This window comes from Lepisosteus platostomus, chromosome 22 (assembly GCF_059453375.1).
Source record: "Lepisosteus platostomus isolate fLepPlt1 chromosome 22, fLepPlt1.hap1, whole genome shotgun sequence".
Taxonomy (NCBI): Eukaryota; Metazoa; Chordata; class Actinopteri; order Semionotiformes; family Lepisosteidae; genus Lepisosteus; species Lepisosteus platostomus.
In genome coordinates, this window is record NC_142632.1 from 7,855,229 (window position 1) to 7,876,737 (window position 21,509).

At 39.6% G+C, this 21,509-nt stretch overlaps 1 protein-coding gene across 9 annotated transcripts in view; it reads right to left on the reverse strand.

Annotated features, from left to right (window-relative positions):
- LOC148643338 (von Willebrand factor A domain-containing protein 5A-like) overlaps positions 1–21,509 on the reverse strand; it is a 69,703-nt gene that overhangs the window by 24,821 nt on the left and 23,373 nt on the right. For 6 of the 9 annotated variants that reach the window (XR_015929105.1, XR_015929106.1, XM_088616510.1 and 3 more), the window contains 4 exons: positions 18,838–18,927; positions 17,739–17,813; positions 13,322–13,458; positions 12,986–13,112 (listed from right to left, as the gene is read on the reverse strand). Coding sequence is in view for 7 of the 9 variants with exons in the window: in XM_088616510.1 (XP_088472636.1) it covers positions 12,986–13,112; positions 13,322–13,458; positions 17,739–17,813; positions 18,838–18,927 (429 nt within the window). In the remaining 2 variants the exon portion in view is untranslated. Of the gene's footprint in view, positions 1–7,135; positions 7,215–11,308; positions 11,884–12,985; positions 13,113–13,321; positions 13,459–17,738; positions 17,814–18,837; positions 18,928–21,509 lie in introns of those variants that run through there. The other 3 variants (XM_088616514.1, XM_088616516.1, XM_088616515.1) reach the window with 2 other exon arrangements.

Here is a 21,509-nt window from a genome sequence, read left to right on the forward strand (position 1 = left end):
TGTCCTGTTTTCCTTTTCTTCTACTATTATACACTGGATGAAGCACTGCTTTTTCTCTAAACCTTTATTGGTGACAATTGTTTGCATTAGAGTACCCTCACACCCAGTAAAGAATGAAATACACATGAAATCTTCACAAGAACAATGACACTACAGCTTGAAAACATTAATAATGCATTCACAGTTGTACCACGGGTAGCACATTGTTTCTGTTAGATGAAAGACTTGAAAATCCATTTATACATTAAAGTTCAAATAAAAACTGGTGCTGTTCCAAAATACACGTATATCAACAAGGGATGAACAAGGAGAACATACAGTACACACTCCACACAGACAGCACCCCAGGAGTTGAACCCTGGGGCCCACTGCTATGATGCAGCAATGCGAACCACTGCACCACCATGCAGCCCAGTAATATATTACGTTTTCTATATAAAATGCAAGTTGTACACGTCAACAGATCTCATTTAAACACTCAAACAGTATGTGACAGTGAATACCCACATAGTCTTGTTCACATTCAATTGTTTCATCACGAGCATTTTCTGAGTTTCTAATAGCGAGACCACCACTTCAGATAGTCTAAGTAGATTGCACAAATAAATGCAGCACAGATAAAGACAGGACAGCTAAAGATCCATTTGTAAGGCAAGCCAGGAAATGTATAACACAATTGCAATCAAAGATTCAATCATGGGTCAACAATATCCTGGTCACTCAACAAAGACAAAAAATGAACATTTTGGTTATAGTGCAAAGTGCTACATCTGACCCAATCAAAACCATCACCATTTTAAAGTATGATGGTGGCAGCATTATGTTATAGATATGATTCTGAACAGCAGGGACTAGGAAGCATGACTGTTGTGAATATACATTAAACAAAATACCGGTACAATGATCTAAAGCTCAAGGCTAAAGCTTCACTTGTCACGATTGTAATCCCTCCTCTTAAGGGCGCTCCGGCTCTTTCACATTTTAGTTGATCATGTGCACCTGCCTCCAATCCAGCTACTCCTTAAAAGCCAGACACTTACTCTATTCCAGGCTGTGCATTGGAAGATGGACGCCCGGAGGCCCACCTACCACCAAGTCGACCTACACCAGCAGCTTGAGGGCATAGGCCTCCTATCGGCGTCCCGACCCAGCTGAGTCCGGGGCTCAGAGCGCCTGGTCCCGTCATCCCCATTTTTATTCCCTCTCCCTGCAGCGGATCCTGTTCAGGTTTTTAACTTTGTCTTGTTTTGTCCTGGATGGATCACCTGGCTCTGGACTCTTGTTATTCGCTCTGGATTTCCCTTTGGACTCCCTTGGACTTAACAATAAGAAAGTGAGATGTCCTGACATGAATCCTATTAAGAATCTAGGGAAAGACTTGAAAAATGTAGATCTGAGAAGAAGAATGGGTAGCAATTCCACAAAGTTCATGAGCACAGTTGGTAGGCAGCCAAAAAAACTTGTGGCTTTAATTGCTATCAAAGGTGCTTCCTCTAAATATTAAGTTCAAATGTTTGAATACTGGAGCAATTAACATAGTCAAGTTTTTTCTCTTCTGTTTTTGCTGACATTCACTCTGAGTTATCTTACCATTCAAAGTATTCAATGTGAGCAATAATTTTTTGACTAAAATATTAAATTTAGATCTTGTTGAAATATTATTTTGTGATTTCAGAAAATTGGACATGATATCAAAAGGTCCAATTAGAGCAAGATTCAACAAATTGACAAGCATAGCAGACCTGGAGAAAATTCCTAAAACGGAATTTGGAAAGGCAGGAAGAAATACATGAAATACCCAGGGGACCTTCAAGGATGACAACAAAGTTCAGAATTTGGTGAAATAGAAAATGAAGAACTGCTAGTTATAACACCTATAAGATGTTCTAAAAGAGAGAAACATTCCTCAACGTATCTGAAGGACAGTGATACTTACTGTAGTGGTGAGAACACATTCTAGAAAATGGCAAGAATTCTCCTGATCTCACAGAAATAATAGAAGTCCACTTCTTAGAGTAAAAAGAAATTTTACTTTGTTTAAAAAAATGCTTCTGTAGTTACTAATATTCAGAAGTATGTATATTTATTGGTATAGTATTGTAGACTAAATGTTCTGGACATGTTAATGGGTAAATTTTATTTTTTAGGTTATTACCTGAAATAGTGGTAATCTGAGATACTGTATGTTGTGCAATATCTGGAGTTGCTACAAGATGTTGCCAATTGTAATAGACTCTTTCACTTAATAATTGGAGTTACATTTAGCAGATATAAGTTGTACTGTACATATATTCACAAAGGCTTTCGCTCGGAGCTGTAATGGCAGGCTCAGTGCTGAAGTTCGTGTAGAAAGTCTTCAGCTCATCTGGTAGTAGTGCATTAGCTGAGGAAATTGAGGAGAAACCTCCAATTGTGCCACTGCCCAGGAAGACTAAGGTATTTTCAGGCAACTCATCCACTGATCAGGGGCAACATTGACTTTGACCTTTGTTTGGCCTAAACATTCAATTCTCTGTTAACATCTGGTTGTTCCTGTTTACAACTGTTTTTTTGTGCAATATATGCTAGGGACTTGTGCAATATATTTATAATGTGCAATACAACTTTTTCTATACTGTTCTGTTTTTTTTTTATTCTGTACTGTGAGCAACTCTTTCTAGTGCACGTTTCACTGACTGTACTTGTTACGAGTTCGGTAATAGGGACCGAACTAGTGAGTGAACCCACTTGCAGGAGCGAACAAAGCCAAGTCGTAAACCGAAAGTAAACCGTAATAGTAGGAACGAGCCGAGAGTCCAGGGGGAGCAAGATATCCGAAAGGGAACGTGTACCGAAGCCGAAGTGTGATCCGAAGTCGTAGTCCGTAGAGCAATCCGAGAATCCAGAGGTAGCCAGTTATCCAAGACAGAGCGAAAGTACCAATCCAAGCCGAGATCCGAAAAGCCGAAGTCCAAAGGGAAAAACCGTAAGCCGAAATCCAAGACAAACACAGAGTAGAAGAAGCGCAACCAGGAAGCTCGATAGGGAAAACCAATACTGAGCAACGAGGTAGGGAAGGACAGGTGTTTAAGTAGGATGAGACGGGGGTGTGGTGGTGAATGGGAAAACTGATAGGTGAACTGATGGATAGGGGCTACACCTACTTCTGCCTCTTCCGTTGCCGAGAGGCACGGATCGTAACAGTACTGACTGTATTGTATGTATTATTGTATAATTTTGTTAGACTGTGTTGTGTTGACTGTGCTAAGCTGCTGTTGCACTGCAATTTCCCTCACGGGATCAATAGAGTATCTCTCTATCTCTCTCTTCCTCTCATTTGAATGATTACTACCCAGTGGCACTCACTTCTGTGGTTATGAAGTGCGTGAAAAGCTTAGTATTGACCCAGCCACAAACTGTTCTACATTCTGGCAAATGGTACTGCACCATTGAAGCACAGACCTCTAAGCTTAAGAATAGCTTCTACCCTACAGCAGCGCGTATCATTAACAGCTAACTGTAAGACAATGCCTCAGAATTCAATGCTTCTCTTTACTCCATACTTTTTACTTGGGTACCACATTTTCATTGTCCTGTTTTCCTTTTCTTCTACTATTATACTCTGGATGAAGCACTGCTTTTTCTCTAAACCTTTATTGGTGACAATTGTTTGCATTAGAGTACCCTCACACCCAGTAAAGAATGAAATACACATGAAATCTTCACAAGAAGAATGACACTACAGCTTGAAAACATTAATAATGCATTCACAGTTGTACCACGGGTAGCACATTGTTTCTGTTAGATGAAAGAATTGAAAATCCATTTATACATTAAAGTTCAATAAAAACTGGTGCTGTTCCAAAATACATGTATATCAACAAGGGATGAACAAGGAGAACATAGGCATAAGCCTCCTATCGGCGTCCCGACCCAGCTGAGTCCGGGGCTTTGAGCGCCTGGTCCCGTCATCCCCATTTTTATTCCCTCTCCCTGCACCGGATCCCATTCTGGTTTTTAACTTTGTCTTGTTTTGTCCTGGATGGATCACCTGGCTCTGGACTCTTGTTATTCGCTCTGGATTTCCCTTTGGACTCCCTTGGACTTAACAATAAGAAAGTGAGATGTCCTGACTTGAATTCTGTTAAGAATCTAGGGAAAGACTTGAAAAATGTAGATCTGAGAAGAAGAATGGGTAGCAATTCCACAAAGTTTATGAGCACTGTTGGTAGGCAGCCAACAAAACTTGTGGCTTTAATTGCTCTCAAAGGTGCTTCCTCTAAATATTAAGTTCAAATGTTTGAATACTGGAGCAATTAACATATTCAAGTTTTTTCTCTTCTGTTTTTGCTGACATTCACTCTGAGTTATCTTACCATTCAAAGTATTCAATGTGAGCAATTATTTTTTGACTAAAATATTAACTTTAGATCTTGTGTAAGCATCATTTTGTGATTTCAGAAAATTGGACATGATATCAAAGGGTCCAATTAGAGCAAAATTCAACAAATTGCCAAGCATAGCAGACCTGGAGAAAAGTCCTAAAACGGAATTTGGAAAGGCAGGAACAAATACATGAAATACCCAGGGGACCTTCAAGGATGACAACAAAGCTCAGAATTTGGTGAAATAGAAAATGAAGAACCGCTAGTTATAACACCTATCAGATGTTCTAAAAGAGAGAAACATTCCTCAGCGTATCTGAAGGACAGTGATACTTACTGTAGTGGTGAGAACACATTCTAGAAAATGGCAAGAATTCTCCTGATCTCACAGAAATAATAGAAGTCCACTTCTTAGAGTAAAAAGAAATTTTACTTTGTTTAAAAAAAATGCTTCTGTAGTTACTAATATTCAGAAGTATGTATATTTATTGGTATAGTATTGTAGACTAAATGCTCTGGACATGTTAATGGGTAAATTTTATTTTTTGGGTTATCACCTGAAATAGTGGTAATCTGAGATACTGTATGTTGTGCAATATCTGGAGTTGCTACAAGATGTTGCCAATTGTAATAGGCTCTTTCACTTAATATCTGGAGTTACATTTAGCAGATAAGTTGTACATATGTTCACAAAGGCTTTGAAGCCATAATACAGAGTTCTCATATGTGTAATAAAGTAGTTGTTTAGTGTTAGTACTGTCTCTCTCTCTTGCCTTGTCTTTCCTCTTGAAGTCTCAGCTTTCTGGCATTGAATTTGAAAGTATCAATTGACCAATCATCTTTTTCTAGAAGGGGTGAAAGACAACATTTAAAATGAGTGGTATTATACCATCTTGATACTTCTGCCTGCTCATGTGTACCACAAAAATACTTTCCATTAATTGATAGTTCTCTATGTAATTAAATATTTTTAGGATTGCTAAGAATATGGCTTTTAACTGGTTTCCAGTTATGTTTTAATGTTTTTCTCATAACCTATGATAACCACTTTTTGATTGCCTTTTGCAGAATGCTGAGAAGATTAAGTGCTTTCATCTTGTTCTCATAACACGTCACCTTAGGCCCTGTAATTTAAAAACAGCCTCTGAAGTCTGGCTTTTTTTTTAAGCCAAAGCTAATTTGAATGAACTCCTGCAACTATATCACACTTCATCAATTAGCACAATCAGTATGATGAGAAACAGCTTCAAAATCATTTGTCGTTTAGGATAAAATCATTGTAAAACGTTTTCTAAAGTAATGGTAATAATGTTAACTTTCAGTATTATTTGATTCACTGATTACCTAAGGAACTCCAACACTCTAAGGTATATTGTTGACAGCTTGCTCAATATCAACTATCACTGCTCTTTATTTTCTATTATAATGAATTTATCATATACACAGTACTTGCCTGGTGTCTTCCTCTGTACATCCTCTGCCGGCCTTTGCAGCAGGGTGTGTACACAATCCATTTCCATTTCCATTGCCTCTGCTATCCCAGTATAGCCGGCAGCACAGTGGTGAGTGTGGTGCACGAATGAGCACACTTCTTCTGTGTCTGTATGCACGTGTGATTCATAGCCAGAAGTAGGATGGGTGTAACTAGCAGCTCCCCCCTCTGGTCCCTATCAACACATTGTTACACCCTCGGTGTGAGATCCTCTGAAATAAAATACCATTTTCAGAATCTGATGATTAGTTTGTCAATCTGCCGATGAACAATCAGATGAAGAACAATCAGTTTTCAGAAGTTTTAGGGATATGCCAATAGGTGTTCAGAGGTGAAATAAGGAAGAGATGAGCCGAGATCTATAAGGAGAGACAAGGCACTGGAGAGAGTAAGGTATGATATTGCAATGTTTTCGGGTTCGGCGAGGACTGACACAGGGCTTCAGACTCTAGTTTGAGTGAGAAGCAATGCTTTTATTTTTCGGATGAGTGCCCGCACACCCGCTGAGAGAGAAAAGGAGAGAAAGAGAGAGAGAAAACACGCGAGAGCCAGAGAGGGGGAGAGAGCACAACACACTGGGGTCTATTTGGGTACAGTTATACAGGGATAGGGTGGCAATTGGGTACAAGTATAAAAGGGGTGGGAAACCAGGGAACTATTTACATGAATCCGGGCGATCTCACCACTCTGTACGCCCGTTTTACAATGGGTCAGCGGCTTTCCTAGTCCCCTCTCTGGCCCCTACTAATCCCGTCCTGCCCCTTGCCGTGCAACCCAGCCGGGCGCTCTTTGGCCGCAGTGCCAGGCAAGGGCGCTACACTATAGTTTGCAAGGACAAGACTTTTAAATGTAGAATAAAGTAACTAGTGAGTAACATATGCGACTTAGGGGTTAGTGAAGGCAGTAATCAAAAGATAAGAAAACTTTATTGGCCATATACAATTTCTTCCATGAGGAATTGGTCTTTTCATATACCCCAGCTTGCTCTCCATGAAACACACAGGCAGGGAGAGAGAAGCTTGGGGTCAGCCATTTATACAGCATCCCTGGAGCAGAAGGGGTTAAGGGCCTTGCTGAAGGACCCAATAGAGTAGGATTCCTCTGCCAGCTGCAGGATTTGAACCAGCAACCTTCCAGTCATAGGTGCAGATCCTTAGCCACAGGGCCATCACTCCAGCCTTACTAAAAGCGGAAGGATCTTGGATATAGTCCTACACCAGTAATTAAAACTGTATTTCCAACACTTCACTGTACTTTTAACCAGAAATAAAAAGCAAAATTTGTTTATGGGTTATCATTCTTTTTATTTGGATTGTGACTGTCTCCCTCTGGCATGTCAATGATAGTGATGAGAATGTCTGAAATACAGAGAAAGAATCCAACAGAAATGATATGTTAGGGCAAAGAAATGTCACATACTTTTGTTGCTTAAGCACGAACCAGAGGAGGCCATTCACCCCATCTAGCCCATTTGCTGTTTGTTATGAGGTAAAGGATCTCGGTAGTTCATCCAGCTGCCTCCTCTGAAAGCCAGGGAATTGGCTTTAGCAAAACGGTGTCAGATCTAGCCTTGGAGAAGTGCTGTGGAGGAGGCTAGTTCTACTGGGCATTTCTCAAAAAGAATAGGGGTGTAACCATGGCATCCTGGCCAAATTTCCCCCTGGCCCTTACCAATCATGGCTTCATAATAATCCCCATCTCTGAACTGGCTTCATCACTCTGAACACCACTGAGAGCTGGTGTGTGGGGAGTGTACTGGTGCATCATCCAGGTTGGGCTGCACACTGGTGGTGGTGGAGGGGATCCCCATTACCTGTAAAGAGCTTTAAGTGGAGTGTCCAGAAAAGCGCTATATAAGTGTAAGGAATTATTATTATTATTACTGCAGGAACCATCCACGCCACTTGCACCTGTCTATCAGGCCCGCTGGTGCAGAAGCTGGCTTCACCTGTGGGCAATCACCTCCTCCCCTGTGTCCTAGTGAAGCAAGCCGTTTGAGGTCGGAGCACTGCTCCTTGGTTCTGTATTCCTAGTTCTCTGTGCTGCACTCATTTTGGATTCTCGACCCTGCTGTGTTTTTACCTCTTCTCCCAGACTTTCTAGATCTGTTTTGTAGGAAGACACCTCAAGTGAACTGGGAGGGCAGCTGAATGCTCCATTAAAAGTACTTAGTAAAGAAGTGCAGCCTACATTTTTGGTACCCAACTCTTCTTTCACATTTATTAGGAAGATGGAGCTCTTGGTAAGACTTGAGTCCAGTGAACTTGTTAGCACTTGCTTAAAGGGAGCATAGGCTGGATTGGTATTTTCCTTTTCCTTTAGGTGTTTTCTTTTCATATATAGCTTATTCTGTTTATTGAAAGGCTTGCTACTCACATCTATGCAAAAAGGAACGTTTCCCTTTCAAACATACTGTAACGGTTCAGGAGTCACCACCCAGCTGAAACGTTCTAGCCAGCTGTTCTTTCCTAATTTGTTTCTATTAGACTTCCAGCATTAAACTTGAACTGAAACTTGAACTTTATTGCCATGTGTAACCGGTACAATTGAATTCTTACTTACAGAAAGTCTTTTGATTGTTAAAATAATGTACAGTAAAAACACAAAGTGCAGACAGTGCATCAAGACAATATACAAGCAAACAGTAGACAATGTACAAACAAACAAGTAAACAGTTTGAATGCAAACAGTGACGGAAGATGTGCAATTAATAAGAAATCATAATGAGGCAGATGGTGTAGGTGTGGTCCAAGTGACATGGCCTAATGTGTTCGCCAATCGCACTGCTTGTGGATAGAAGCCGTTGAAGAATCTAGTGGTAAGTGTCCATAATGCTCTTGTATCATTTTCGTGAGGGCAGTGGGGCGAAGAGCTCATGCCCGTGGTGGTGATCCTCCTCTGTGATGGCTAGAATTCTACCATGGCACCAGTCCTCATAAAAGGTGAGACCATGGCTGATGATCTTCAACCATTATTCCCATTATCTGACAGAAAGCCTTCTAGAAGTGGGAATCAAACTGGGGGCCTATGTTGGAGACAATGGTAGCAGGGAATCCATCAAGCCAAAACATTTCTTTAGCAAAGATGTCTCCCATCTGAACAGCAGAATGTAGTTAAGGCAGAGGGATGAAGGGTGCCTTGGAATAGTGGTCGACAACCACGACCACTCATGGTGATACCATGAGTATCACCAAAAGACTTCAGGTTCATGAGAGAACCATCATGATGTTTGTTGATATGTGCTGCCACAGTTGGTCTGGGATAGGCGAGTAGGTGGCTTGCTGGTGCTTGACAGGAGTCCTTTGCTTAATTACATATGGGGCATTATGTCACAAAGGTGGTAACATCCATTCTAATGGGTGGCCACTAATAACGATGTCCGAGGAGCTCCAGAGTGAAGAGAGTTCCAGGGTGTCACATTAGTCCTTATTAGGACCTCCATAGACTTATAGCCTCATTGTTCCAGTGTTCCAGGCAGTGTGAAGGAAGAATGGTAGTTGTTTCCAGAGGGGTGTCGTTGGAGGCATGGATCCTCGACAATTCATCAACCAACATGAGATGGTAAAGCAGAACCGGGGGAAGAAGAGAGACTTCTCGAAGCATAAAGCAGACATAGAAGCAGATCATACAGTTCAAATGGATGCTGCACATTGGTGGTTGTGAAGGGGAGTCCCCATGACCTGTAAAGCGCTTTGAGTGGAGTGTCCAGAAAAGCGCTATATAAGTGTAAGCAATTATTATTATTATTAAATACAGTTTGGGTGTTTGCTCTTTATAATGCACGGCAATACAGCTAGGGAATGCATTCCACAAGTCTTCACATGCTTTAGGTATTCAACAAATCAATGCCCAATATAAACCTCAATACCATAATGTTAAAAGATAGGAAAATCATTCATAATATCAAATACGTAGGTACAATAGGTATCAGTCTTCATCAAGCCTTGTGTACAAATTTAAAACAGGGTTACTGCACTCTTGTCCAGGAGAGCAATAAGAATCTTCTCATTCATTACACCTAAACTCGGATTTTCTTAATTTAAAAGCAAGTGGTTAATAGAGTTCATTAGTAAGAGCACATTTTGTTAAATACTTCACTGAAAATATTAATAACAAACAAGTTATTTATTTTTTTGTCCTGTCTATTATCAATTTAGTTCATTGCATTTATGAAGTAAAGACTTGGATGTGTGAAAACCCTTTCTTACTCAACTCTGATAAAAATGAGGTTCTGTTGTTTGGAGGCAACAATACTGATAGGACTACTATAACTTCAGCACTTAACTCAAAGGATTTAAAAATAGCAGCTTTTTTTGACTCAGCACGTAACCTAGGCATCATATTAGACACAAGGCTCTCATTTAACTCTAGTGTTAATACAGTATCGAAAACATGCTTCCTACAGTTAAGAAATTTTGCAAAACTAAGGCAGTTTCTCTCCACTCAAGACACAGAGAAATTAATACATGCTCTTGTATACAGCAGGTTAGACTACTGCAATGCCCTACCTTTAGGGAGCACCCATCACTCTTTCAACACCTTACAGCAAATTCAGAATGCAGCAGCTAGAATTGTTACTAGGAGCAGAAAAAGTATGACCATATAACCCCCATACTTACAGTAGCTCTCTTCATTGGTTGAAGCCTGTCAAGGTTTCCTGTGAAGTACAGGACGGTCCTCAAAATCCTTCTACTTACTTAAAAGGCTTTCAGACGTCGGGCACCTGTCTATCTAATGGAACCTATCAATGTATACAATCCAAGTCGCCCGCTTAGATCACAGAATGCAGGTCTTCTTCATATTCCATGCATTCATAAAAAAACAGTTGGTTTAGTTACAGGGACCCTATCTTATGGAACAGTCTCCCACCGCATGTTCAGGATGCTGAGTCAATCTCAGTATTCATATCCAGACTGAAGACCTATTACTTCAGCCTAGCCTACTCACACCTCACATCGTAGCCTGCTGCAGCCATGGCTGCTGGTGCTGCTGTCCATGCCAATGTGTGTCTCTGTGTTGGCCCACAAGGTAGATACATCTGTTCTGACCAACTATCCTATTCTCCTCCCCACATGTCCAGATGGCGCCCGGGCTGGGCACCATCTGAGTTGGATGCTACATCACTGCCATGGATCCAAGAGGAACATTGTGGATACAGTTATCATTTAGGAGGATTTTGCTGGTCTATGGAGAGCTGCATGGAGAAGACATGATGGATGGATTAATACCCTCATTCATTTTTTTTTTGAGTTCTTCTCCTCCATTGCCTTCTGGTCTTTTCTGTTCTGTGTTCACAACATGTATGGTCACGTGCTTTGTTAAGTGGCTTGGGGCAACATTGTTGTGAAAGGCGCTATATAAAAATTAAATCAATTGAATTTAATTGAATGAAAACATCCATTCAAAAAATGTGACATAGTGTATCAAAATAAAGCTGGACATGGAGTTGGACTTGGATTAGATAGAGGAGTTTATTGCCATACAGTATGTACTATACATTGAGATTTGAACATTATACATTGAACATTCTTTCAAGACATGAACAGTACAACAGACAGCACCCCACAATGGAGACAGTTCATAACATTACATAACAAATAGTGACATTTAGTACAGACAAACAAAAAACAGAACAGAAAATATGTCGTAGAATTGAAGGATTTGGATTGATCTTTACTTTTGAGTGCTTAAATGTCTGAGCTACATCTTATTATTGGTTCAATCAACAAATGAACACTATCCTCAGGAAATCAACATTGGTTCATTGATGACCTAAGTATGCCTATAAGACCTACGTGACTGTGAGGACTAGAGGTGATTCTGCCTGCTTTAGGTATGAATGCAGAAAGAGCATTAAGCTGCTATTTAGCAATCACTGCAGGAGAGGCTTAATATTAATCCTGCAATGGTTCACCCACACTGCAACGTTACGAATGGCAGATCAAGCTCATATCCCCAGGGTCTGAGGATCCACCTGGCATCCCAGGAGAATGTTCCCAGCCTCAACACATCGAGTCACATCAACCCCTGAAAGACAGGATCTGTGCTATGACCCATCGGAACACAATACACTGTCTTCAAGACATTAGAATACAGTATACACACTCTGTATTATAATTTGTGTCTGGCATTTTCTGTTTTAATTTATTAACTAAATCCAGGAACAGCTTCATAGCTGGAAGTCTGAAGATTATGAAACAGATTCTTTACTTTATGCCATGTCATGTCTTTCTTTATCAATAGTTTAGAGATTATGAACAAATTAAAAAAATAAATTGATAGACCAATCAACTAGTTCACAACATTGATTTTACAATCTGCATGGAGGGTTTTCATTTCAACCTTGTATTTCAATTACTTATTTTTCCCTCTTTAACTGAGCCACTCAATCACAAAGTGAACTCAAGATGCCAAACTGGTGGACAGCACACAATTCATAGGTGTAATAGTCACAGAATTTGACTGCGATATTTTACACCACATATCAGAGTACCAGACAATATAACGTTTGTATAACATTGTATAACATTGTTCTTAATGAAAATAACTACCCAGACACGTAAAATGTGTGAATCTGTGAAGTTCCTGTTCTGAGAGACGGCACAATTCACTGTGAAAAATTATGTTTTTTTTATGTGTGCAGGATTGGTCACTATTTTATTTTTTTTTGACAGAATTTTGATGCAACATGTTTTGAGCTTCAGAAGAAATACTCTACTGTGTTTTCAAATTCTAGGGTTTCTATTGTAGCAGCTTACTGAGTGAAAGTGTCAAAGCACCTGGAGAATTAAAAACAATAGCTGATGAATGATCAAAAAGGCTAAGCGATGTCAGGGAGCATTTTCTATATTCATCCGCACTGTGGCAAACGTCTAACACACAGTTTTTTATGTTTTCTGAAAGCTAAAATGTCCTCCTTTTTAAAGGATTCTAATCTTGAAGCCTCTGGTATTTGATGTAATGACTATTTTTCCATTGTAACTCATTGATTGACAAAATATAAAAGAACTGTAACTTCTTTACATATAATATAAATAAGTAATGTGATTTTAAAATGATTGTCAGGGTCAATATTAAGTATTTGGTGCAGAATCTGTATATGAAATGGCGTCTCAGTTAATTACTGTACCTGACTGGGATTTAATCCAGGACACTGCTTTCATTGCCACAAAGTGCCACTCATCCTTGAAATCCAGTTTGAATCCATATAACCACAGCAGAGCTAGAACTGTTGCCCATATGTTGGTGTTCAGTGCCTAGAGAGGAAAAGCAGCAGGGATGATTGTCACCAAAATGGCTTAAAGTCACATCACAGAAAATGACATCAAAAAGGTCTGAAGAATAGCCATGAAGTTCTATTAATGTAACTCTGATTAGAATCTAGTCAGTCTAATGTCATTAAGCTTGTGCATGATGAATAGGAGAAATTGCCTTTTGGTGATATATCAGTGCTCAAACTACCTACCTCTTTAGGCATCTTGCTGGTCACCTCCTTCTTTGTTTTTCCCAAAACAGAAGCTACCGACTTGTTAAGTTCCCAGGATCCATTTGCTTTCTGAAGAGTGATCATCATTAGCATAGGATCCTCTTTTGGCTTAGAGACTGGAGACAGAAAAAACACTGGTCAAAGATGGGGATTTTGCATAGACATGACATTCTCATGTAATATTTGTCGTATTTCTAGAGTTTAAGTGCAAGTCCTCTTACATATAGTAAATGGTGGAAAGAGACAAGGGTGGTGACAGACTCCAGAGTTAGGTAAAAGAGTCCTTGTGGAGTCTGTGTGTCACATACCCTGTACACCTAGAAAGAGCTGCTCTTCTGTCCTGTTCCTTGTTCCCTGTGATTCTTCATGTCTTTCTGGTGTGTCCTGTTGTGTTGCCTATTTCCTTCCTGTGTGTGCTCTGCTCCTCGCTCAGCATCGAGGGTCCAGATGTTGCGAGACCCGCCTCATACCCAGGCCACCCCTCATCTGCAGCCTGAGGGCATAGGTTTTTATACCGACATCATCTGACCCCTGTAGCCTGGGCTAACCCTCATGTTACCGCTACGCATAGGGTTTCTACTGCTTTCCTAGTCGTTCCACGGCTTGCCCTTCCACCATCCGTGACACCGTGCTGCTTGGAAAAGCTAAGAGATACAAATGATCTATGAAGTTGAATTGACATCCTTAAACCAGTCAAAGCCTACAAATGAGTCGGATTAATAATTATTTTGAATTGGGAGCTCCATACTGAAGGCACTTTAAATCCAAATTAAGGGAAGAGCTAGTGAGGCTTGGCAGCTATCTGGGAGATAAATTCAAGGAGTGATGTGAAACCGGAAAAAAAATGGAATACATCTAAAAAGAATCACTAAGTGTTTGTGGAAGGTAGTTTAAGTACCATCTTGGCTTCTGAGGAACTCTGGGCCAGGAGTCCAGGAACATGTATTAAGGGACTCAGACTGATATAATCTATTAAAGGACTGATATAGTCATGACTGAGAAGGGCGGAAGGTGATCTAAAAAAGCATTGAGAGATCCCTGATTATCAGTGCTCTGATGTGCTCCTGAAACAATTGGCACGTTTTCCTCCTGGTGCATCAATGTAAATGATAAGATAATTTCATAAAGAGATGCAATATTGCACCACAACAAAAACATTGTTTATTCTACTTTTCAGTGTATGGAATTAACCTTCACTCCTTTCTTCGCAGCTCACACACAGATGCAACTCCTAAAGCTCAGAATAAAAATATAATAGCAGACTACCTTAGACAGCAACACAGTATGTGTTTATGGCTTCTAAACATGAATGACTTATCTACCCTACAGGACGGTTCCTTACATAACAAGTTCTGTCTATCTCTCTCAGTGTGGTAAGTGCTGTCAATCATTCTCTTTATTGTATTCTGCTGTCCTACCAGGGGGAGCTGCTGAAGTCTTCTCACTTCTCACAGGAAGTATGCAGGGAAAGGGGATCCGTGTTGAGCTAACAGAAGAAGCCAACTGTTTTATGTCTGCATTTACTCCCTTGTTTCCTCAATTACCAAAGCTTTGTCTTTCCTACCCATACAAGCACAGAGGTAAGGCTAGGGAAGGTCAGTGTCTCAGCTTTAAGGCTGTTAATTGATGAGGGATTCCAGCAAGCATTTGTACATGCAGCACCTCAAAAAATATCTGCACCTTGTTTATCAGAGTCTTGCCTCCAAAACTCCTTAGAATAGCAAAAACCCTAAGCATTCCAACTCAGCAGCCTAACCACAGTGTAAGTCTGCTGATCTGCATAGTCATTACACTGAACATTAAATACTGACTTCATCTGTTCACAAAACACAGCACTGTAGCAACGTAGCAACTGTAACAAGAGTATTTCAATTACCAATGAAAACTGCTATTGTTTTAACAGAAATGTTACCATTTGTACAGGACAACCTGAATGCAGCAAACATAATGGAGATATCAATCAGGCACTGGTCTCACTCAAAAGAATAATCTATGAATGTCAGATAGGCCACCATTCTGGGGAACCCAGGACCCCAGCACTGCAAAGCAGTGCTAATCACTGCACCCCTATGCCAACTGCATATAAACATTAACAATACAAATAATCAGTCAATGATTGAGTTACAAAAATACTTGCTACTATTCTATTTCTATTCTTACCTTTTAATTAGCTGTTATTTATCAATCTATTTTGAAATTCATTTAATGAATTGTGTACAATAAAGCTTCAACATTTGAATTGAACATTGTAGTAATCATTACATGTTTATAATAGTTATAATTACCATCCAATGATTTACTAGATGCTTTTATTAAAGGCAGATATAGCAATGGTATACTCTGTGTAACACATTCGGGTACAGCAAAGATAAACTTAAAATAGTCAAAGATGGAAACATCCATTTAAAATAAATTATCTTAACATTATTATTAATATTAACAATTATTGGCATTAATTGTTATTGACATTAATTACTATTAACATCATTATTATTATTTATTATTAACTTATAAATCATGATTTTGTTAAGTTAATAAAGAGTATGTCAGTTTGGCTTGATTGATGACAAGGTCTGCCCACAACAATCATTGCTAGGCACACTAAAGAAAGGGTAGATAAATATTTTGGATGATTCTGGTATTTGGAGAGATTGAACTTGTGCATTGAACCTCATAAAATAAACTGGCCATGAGCTTATCCTTCAAGCTGTAAGAATATTGCATCACAACAACATGATAGAGGTTCTTGCTGACTTATTCAGCTCTGACTGTAACGCACAGGAAATGTTTTCTCACTTTGCAGAAATCCCATCAGAATGTTAAAGTGCTCTTTCTCACTTTGTCCAATCAAGCAAAAGATCATCTCCTATGGTGAATAAAGTACTGTACGTGAAGCAGAAAGATTTGTGGAGGGATCTCAGAAAGTCCATGCACTGAACCTGTTGCTTTATTATTAGACATGCCCATTTAGTTTATTTCTTCAGTGTCAAGAACAGTTTTTTCCGGGCCCTATGCGGACGACACGATCCGGAAGGTGAAGAAACAATAGGGAAAAATATCATGCAGGAATGGGTCAGGAGACAGGGGGGCGTGTCCGAGGTGAGCAGGTGTCCAGGGGAAATGAGTCCGCGGCGAACAATCCAAGCATAAATCCAACTGGGAAATCCAAAATAGGAGGCAGAGTCCAAGACCAAGGGATCCATCCAAAGTATTTAAAAACCAGAACCGGATTCGGGACCAGCGGGACAGGGAATCAGGAACAAGAAACTAAAACCATAACAGAGCCAGACGCAGCAGGACCCCGGGCTCTCACGAAACGGGATTCAATGAGAAGCCCCGGGCAAACGTCTGCGTCTGGCTTTAAAGGTGGAACTAAAGAGGGGCTGGAATAAGAAACAGGTGTGGGGAATGGGACAGAACAAGGAAGGGCAGGAGCGCCCTTAAGAAGAGGAGTAACGATCGTGACATTCAGTCTGTTGTTTCTCTTGTGGATACTGCTGCTGTTGGAGTGCAGTCTGAAGAGTAGTTGCATAACATCTGATCCAATTTAATAAAAAACATGATTTTCTTATATTGTACACCCAAACACCACTGCAGCACGACTGCCTGATCAAAGTGCACCAGTTGACATGTGGGTATTTTTCTCTTGGCTTTGTAACCTTGTTTTCTGGCAGTGAGGGACATGGCAGACTTGAAGTATGAGGTATTTATTTGATCATTTTTACCTTTCTATCCTTTTGAGATCTGCTATCCCTGTAAGTTACCTGTTTGAAATTAACCGCAGAAGGTGTGTATTTTTATATAACAAAGGGTGAATCTAATACATTTGTTTCAGAAAGTATTCATGTGGGAGTGAAATAGACTTCACTATTAGAATAGAAGGAGGGAAAAACAAAAAATCAAGATAAGGAAATCAAACTTTTAAACCAAGAATCCTACCATGAAAAGGTGACCATTCAGTCAAATCTATGTTAATTGTATTTATGATGTTGAGAATACAGTTACATACATACAGTGTAACATTATTTTTGAAGCATATTTCATTAAAATATCTTCCTAATCAAAATTTTTAAACAAAAACTCAGGGTGGAGCAGTGGCTCTGTGGCTCTGCACCTGTGGCTGGAAGGTTGCCGGTTCAAATCCTGCAGTTGGCAGAAGAATCCTACTCCATTGGGCCCCTAAGCAAGGCCCTTAACCCAACTGCTCCAGGGGTGCTGTACAATGGCTGACCCTGCGCTCTGACCCCCAGCTTCTCTCCCTGTCTGTGTGTCTCATGGAGAGCAAGATGGGGTATGTGAAAAGACAAATTCATAATGCAAGAAATTGTAAAGGGTTAATAAAGTGATGTTATTTTTAAAATTATTGCAAAAATGCAATAATTGTGCCAGTTCTTACCAGGCTCTGACGAAGCATATGGATCATAGAAACGGGCTGCTCTATAATTTGGTGTGTCGAGACGTGCTGGCTTGTCTAAAAGAGGAAAGTTCAAAAGATAACATTTGTAAGCAACACATTGATTCAATGCTCATTTGGAAAATAAGTCAGAGAGCATCACAAATCTGCGTGAAGAAACAGTAGCCACAAAAAACAGTCCAGACACAGCCAGGTCCCTACATGCTCTTCAAAATAAACAAAGAATCTGCACCTAATGAGAGACCTGCTTCTACTCCATCAAACGTTTGGTGGTCCGAGCTTTAACAAATTTGCATGCTACGTAATTGCCGCAATAAACATGCTGCAGTCCATTTTGATGAGTACAACAGCAAACGATTGTAATGGGAATGCAGTACTTACCTGGATTTCAAGGATACAACCCAAAGGGAAGACTGAATCAGAATTAAATAAAGATGTCTTGGAACTAACAGTCATGTTAAGATTACAGTGGAGTGCAGGCTTTCTTTCAGGGGAGATGATTAAATAAATTGCAGAACTAGAAATATTGAGCACTTTGGAATTATTAAATGGATCCTTTTCTGAAATAATATTTAGCATGGCCCCCTCTCATTTGTGGTTATATGCTTTAAGATGTAAAAACAATTTTGGAACAGTAATATAAGCAAAACCTTTTCATTTTCATTAGTGCTGAAGAAATGTCAAGAAATATGCAATGCTGTAAAATTGGTTAAGCCTTTAAATGACTTTGTGAGATGCCAAGTTCAGATTGAAAGCTTTTGAAACCACAGCTAAAATACAACTTTGAGGTTCTGAATATTGTATGTCAAAAAAAGCACTATGAATCAAAGTGCAAAAAAACACCGGGACGAGTCCGGGTCCTTTTCTTTGGGAAAGGATAAAGGATCCAATTTTAATAAATCCCCAGGGACCAACTGTATCCCACCAATTCTAGTCAAGGAAACAAGAGATGACAGTTGACAGTTCCAACAGCTGCTAAAGACAGGGGTAGTACCCAAGGTACTGGCTCTTCTTCAACCTGAGCAGCATTATACACAGCACCCACAACAAATACTTCACATGCGTGTTAGGAGTACCATACCTCGAAACACCAATGGTTCTATGCTGTAGGTTGTAGGCTCCTCAGGAAACAGATTGTAGTCTCTAGATAGTAGGCTGCTCAAACAACGTACTGTTAAGAAGCAAAAACAGAAAATTCTTAAGAGTAGATTACAAGTTCTTGTGGTACTTAATAAACAACAAAACAACAAAAAAGACCTCAACTCACTCATTATCCCACTTATGTTTATTAATTATTTATTCTTAGTTTATTACTTATATTTGTTAAAAGGTCTAATTTTGTCTTGTCTGATCACAAAACATTTTACCACATTTTCTCTTTGACCAACTGCCATTCAGTTTGGAGGGGTAGTCGGTTCTAGACAGTGTTTAACTGCCTTTCATTTCGTAGTAATCAGCTTTCCCATGCTCACCAAGCTCACGTCTTTGAAGTATTTTATATGTCTTTCTCCTAATCTGTATCTTTATAAATCTTATTTCTGAGATATTCTGAAACTTCATCGGTCTTTATCATCGAAAAATTGTAATTTATTGCCTGAACTTGGGACACAAAAGAGCTAGAAATAGTGAATCTAACTGTGCAGCTACTGTAGTTATTTTTTGTCCCTAAGTTTAGGTTTGCCATAGCAAAGGGTTTGAATACTTATAAAATCTTAAACTTTCCATTTGTTATTATTGTGTTTCATTTTGAATGTGTGTAGTATGTTGTATAGATAACAAATATTAATTGCTACTTCAAAGTGTCATGTATGCAAGATTTAAAGCAACAAAATTTGAAAAAATTATCATAAATAACCATTGCACCCTTGTGTGGAAATATTTTGTACAGTTCTAATGCATATTCAATGATCACTTCTAAATACCCATTCATGATAATAACAGACTATAAGCATTCCTGAAACATGGTTTGAATTCAGAGCACTATGGGTTATACACTTTGTGTACATCTTTTTTCTCCTTAAGATATCCTTTTTCGCAACAGATTAAGACTCATTTCAAACCTTCACTGCATCCTCCTTCATCTTGCATCCTATAAACTTTGCAGTGGCCTGAATGCTTTTGAAAGATACAGTACAGTAGACTAAGGAGAAATTGCTTGGGAGAATCTCAGTGCGTCTCTGCTCCAACATATACAGTACTATGCAGCACTGAAAAGTTGCTCTAAAGTGCAGGTAGCAGATATTCCTAAAATCCTTTTGACAAAAACAGCAAGAGTTGGCTATCCAGGGGAGTGGTCTTTTAAAACGTTAAGCAGCTTTTCATTTTGAGTGTCTGCCTAGGAGTTGATATAATTAACTAAAATGTACATTGAAATAAAAAAAACATTACTTCATGGCAGTGTAACCTAAATTATTTTTATATCATAAGCTACCCTCTCGCATACAGTATAGAATAAAGGAAATATAATGCACTGCAAAATTAATGTTTTTCAACACACTAAATGTACACAAACATTTAAATATGTAGTATAAGCTAATTCCACAGTAATCAAAATGTTTCATCTAAAGAAAAGAACCCACTGGTATTTGAACCTTGCTAAACACAGCTTGCTATTCTGTTTTTAGAGAACTTGGATTTCCTGAGTAAAGAATACATTGGTTAAAAGTGGCCTTTCCTCCTTGGTGGTGCATTTTTAGAACAGGGAGATTTATTTGCAGAGAGAGATTTAACTGCAGATTGTATTGTCTTTAGTTTAGAAGGCAGCTTATCTCTTATTTTGGCCTCTGCAGATATGATTTTAAGTCAAATACTTGGTAGAACTCTGGGGTTTTCTGGGTGGCCTAAACATTGTTCTCTTATTACTACTCTTTTCACCAAAGCTGTGACAGAGAACAAGGAATTCACGTGCCTCTAATTATACCAACTGTTCTAGTGTATTTCTGGAGAAATCTTTACAGGTTGGGGGGTATGATTATTTATTTTAGTTATTGACTAAGCCACTCAGTTAATTCCTGCTTTATATACAGTATAAACGCAGTGCCTTACATGAGGCTGTTCTCATGCTCTGCTTTATGAAGATATTCAAGTGGACCCCAGAAGTCTTCAGTGACTCACAAATGTTGGAAGTTGCAACAGAGGTGCTCCACATTCTTCTGGGTAGAGCCATGCTGTGGTCACCATGCTCTTAAATGCTGGAAATTGCTGGAAATCATGCATGATCTGCAGGTCTATTCTTCAAAGCAAGTTCTGCTGGTCTATCACCCCCATTCCAGGGACTTGCCAGTATCGGTACAGGACCTCTGTAAGATGATCTTCATCACCCTGGGAAAGGAGTTAATGTCAGGTTTGACTACCTCCATCCTCCAGCAACGGAGCCACCTAGTCTTGGACTCCTCTGCGTACCATTGCACTAGCTCCAGGAAGTACTGTAGGCTCGCAGTGTCCAAGACTTGCATCTCATGATGGCAGTTATAGTTATGATAGGGATTCCAGCCTCCTCTCAGAACCTTATTTTCTTGCCGAGTCCACCCAAGACATCAATGGGAGTCTCATTGTTTCTCTTTAGTCATCTTTTTAACATTTCTCACAGCCTTTAACAATCTCATGTTATCATCATGTACAGACTTCATGTCTCATGTTTCCATATAAAGGAAACAGGTATATGTAGCGGAGCTAGTTTGGGCACGGTGACGTCATCGCCCTCCCTGCACGTAGCAGGGACCTCAGCCGCCTAGGCTGGGGGAGGTCTCCTTT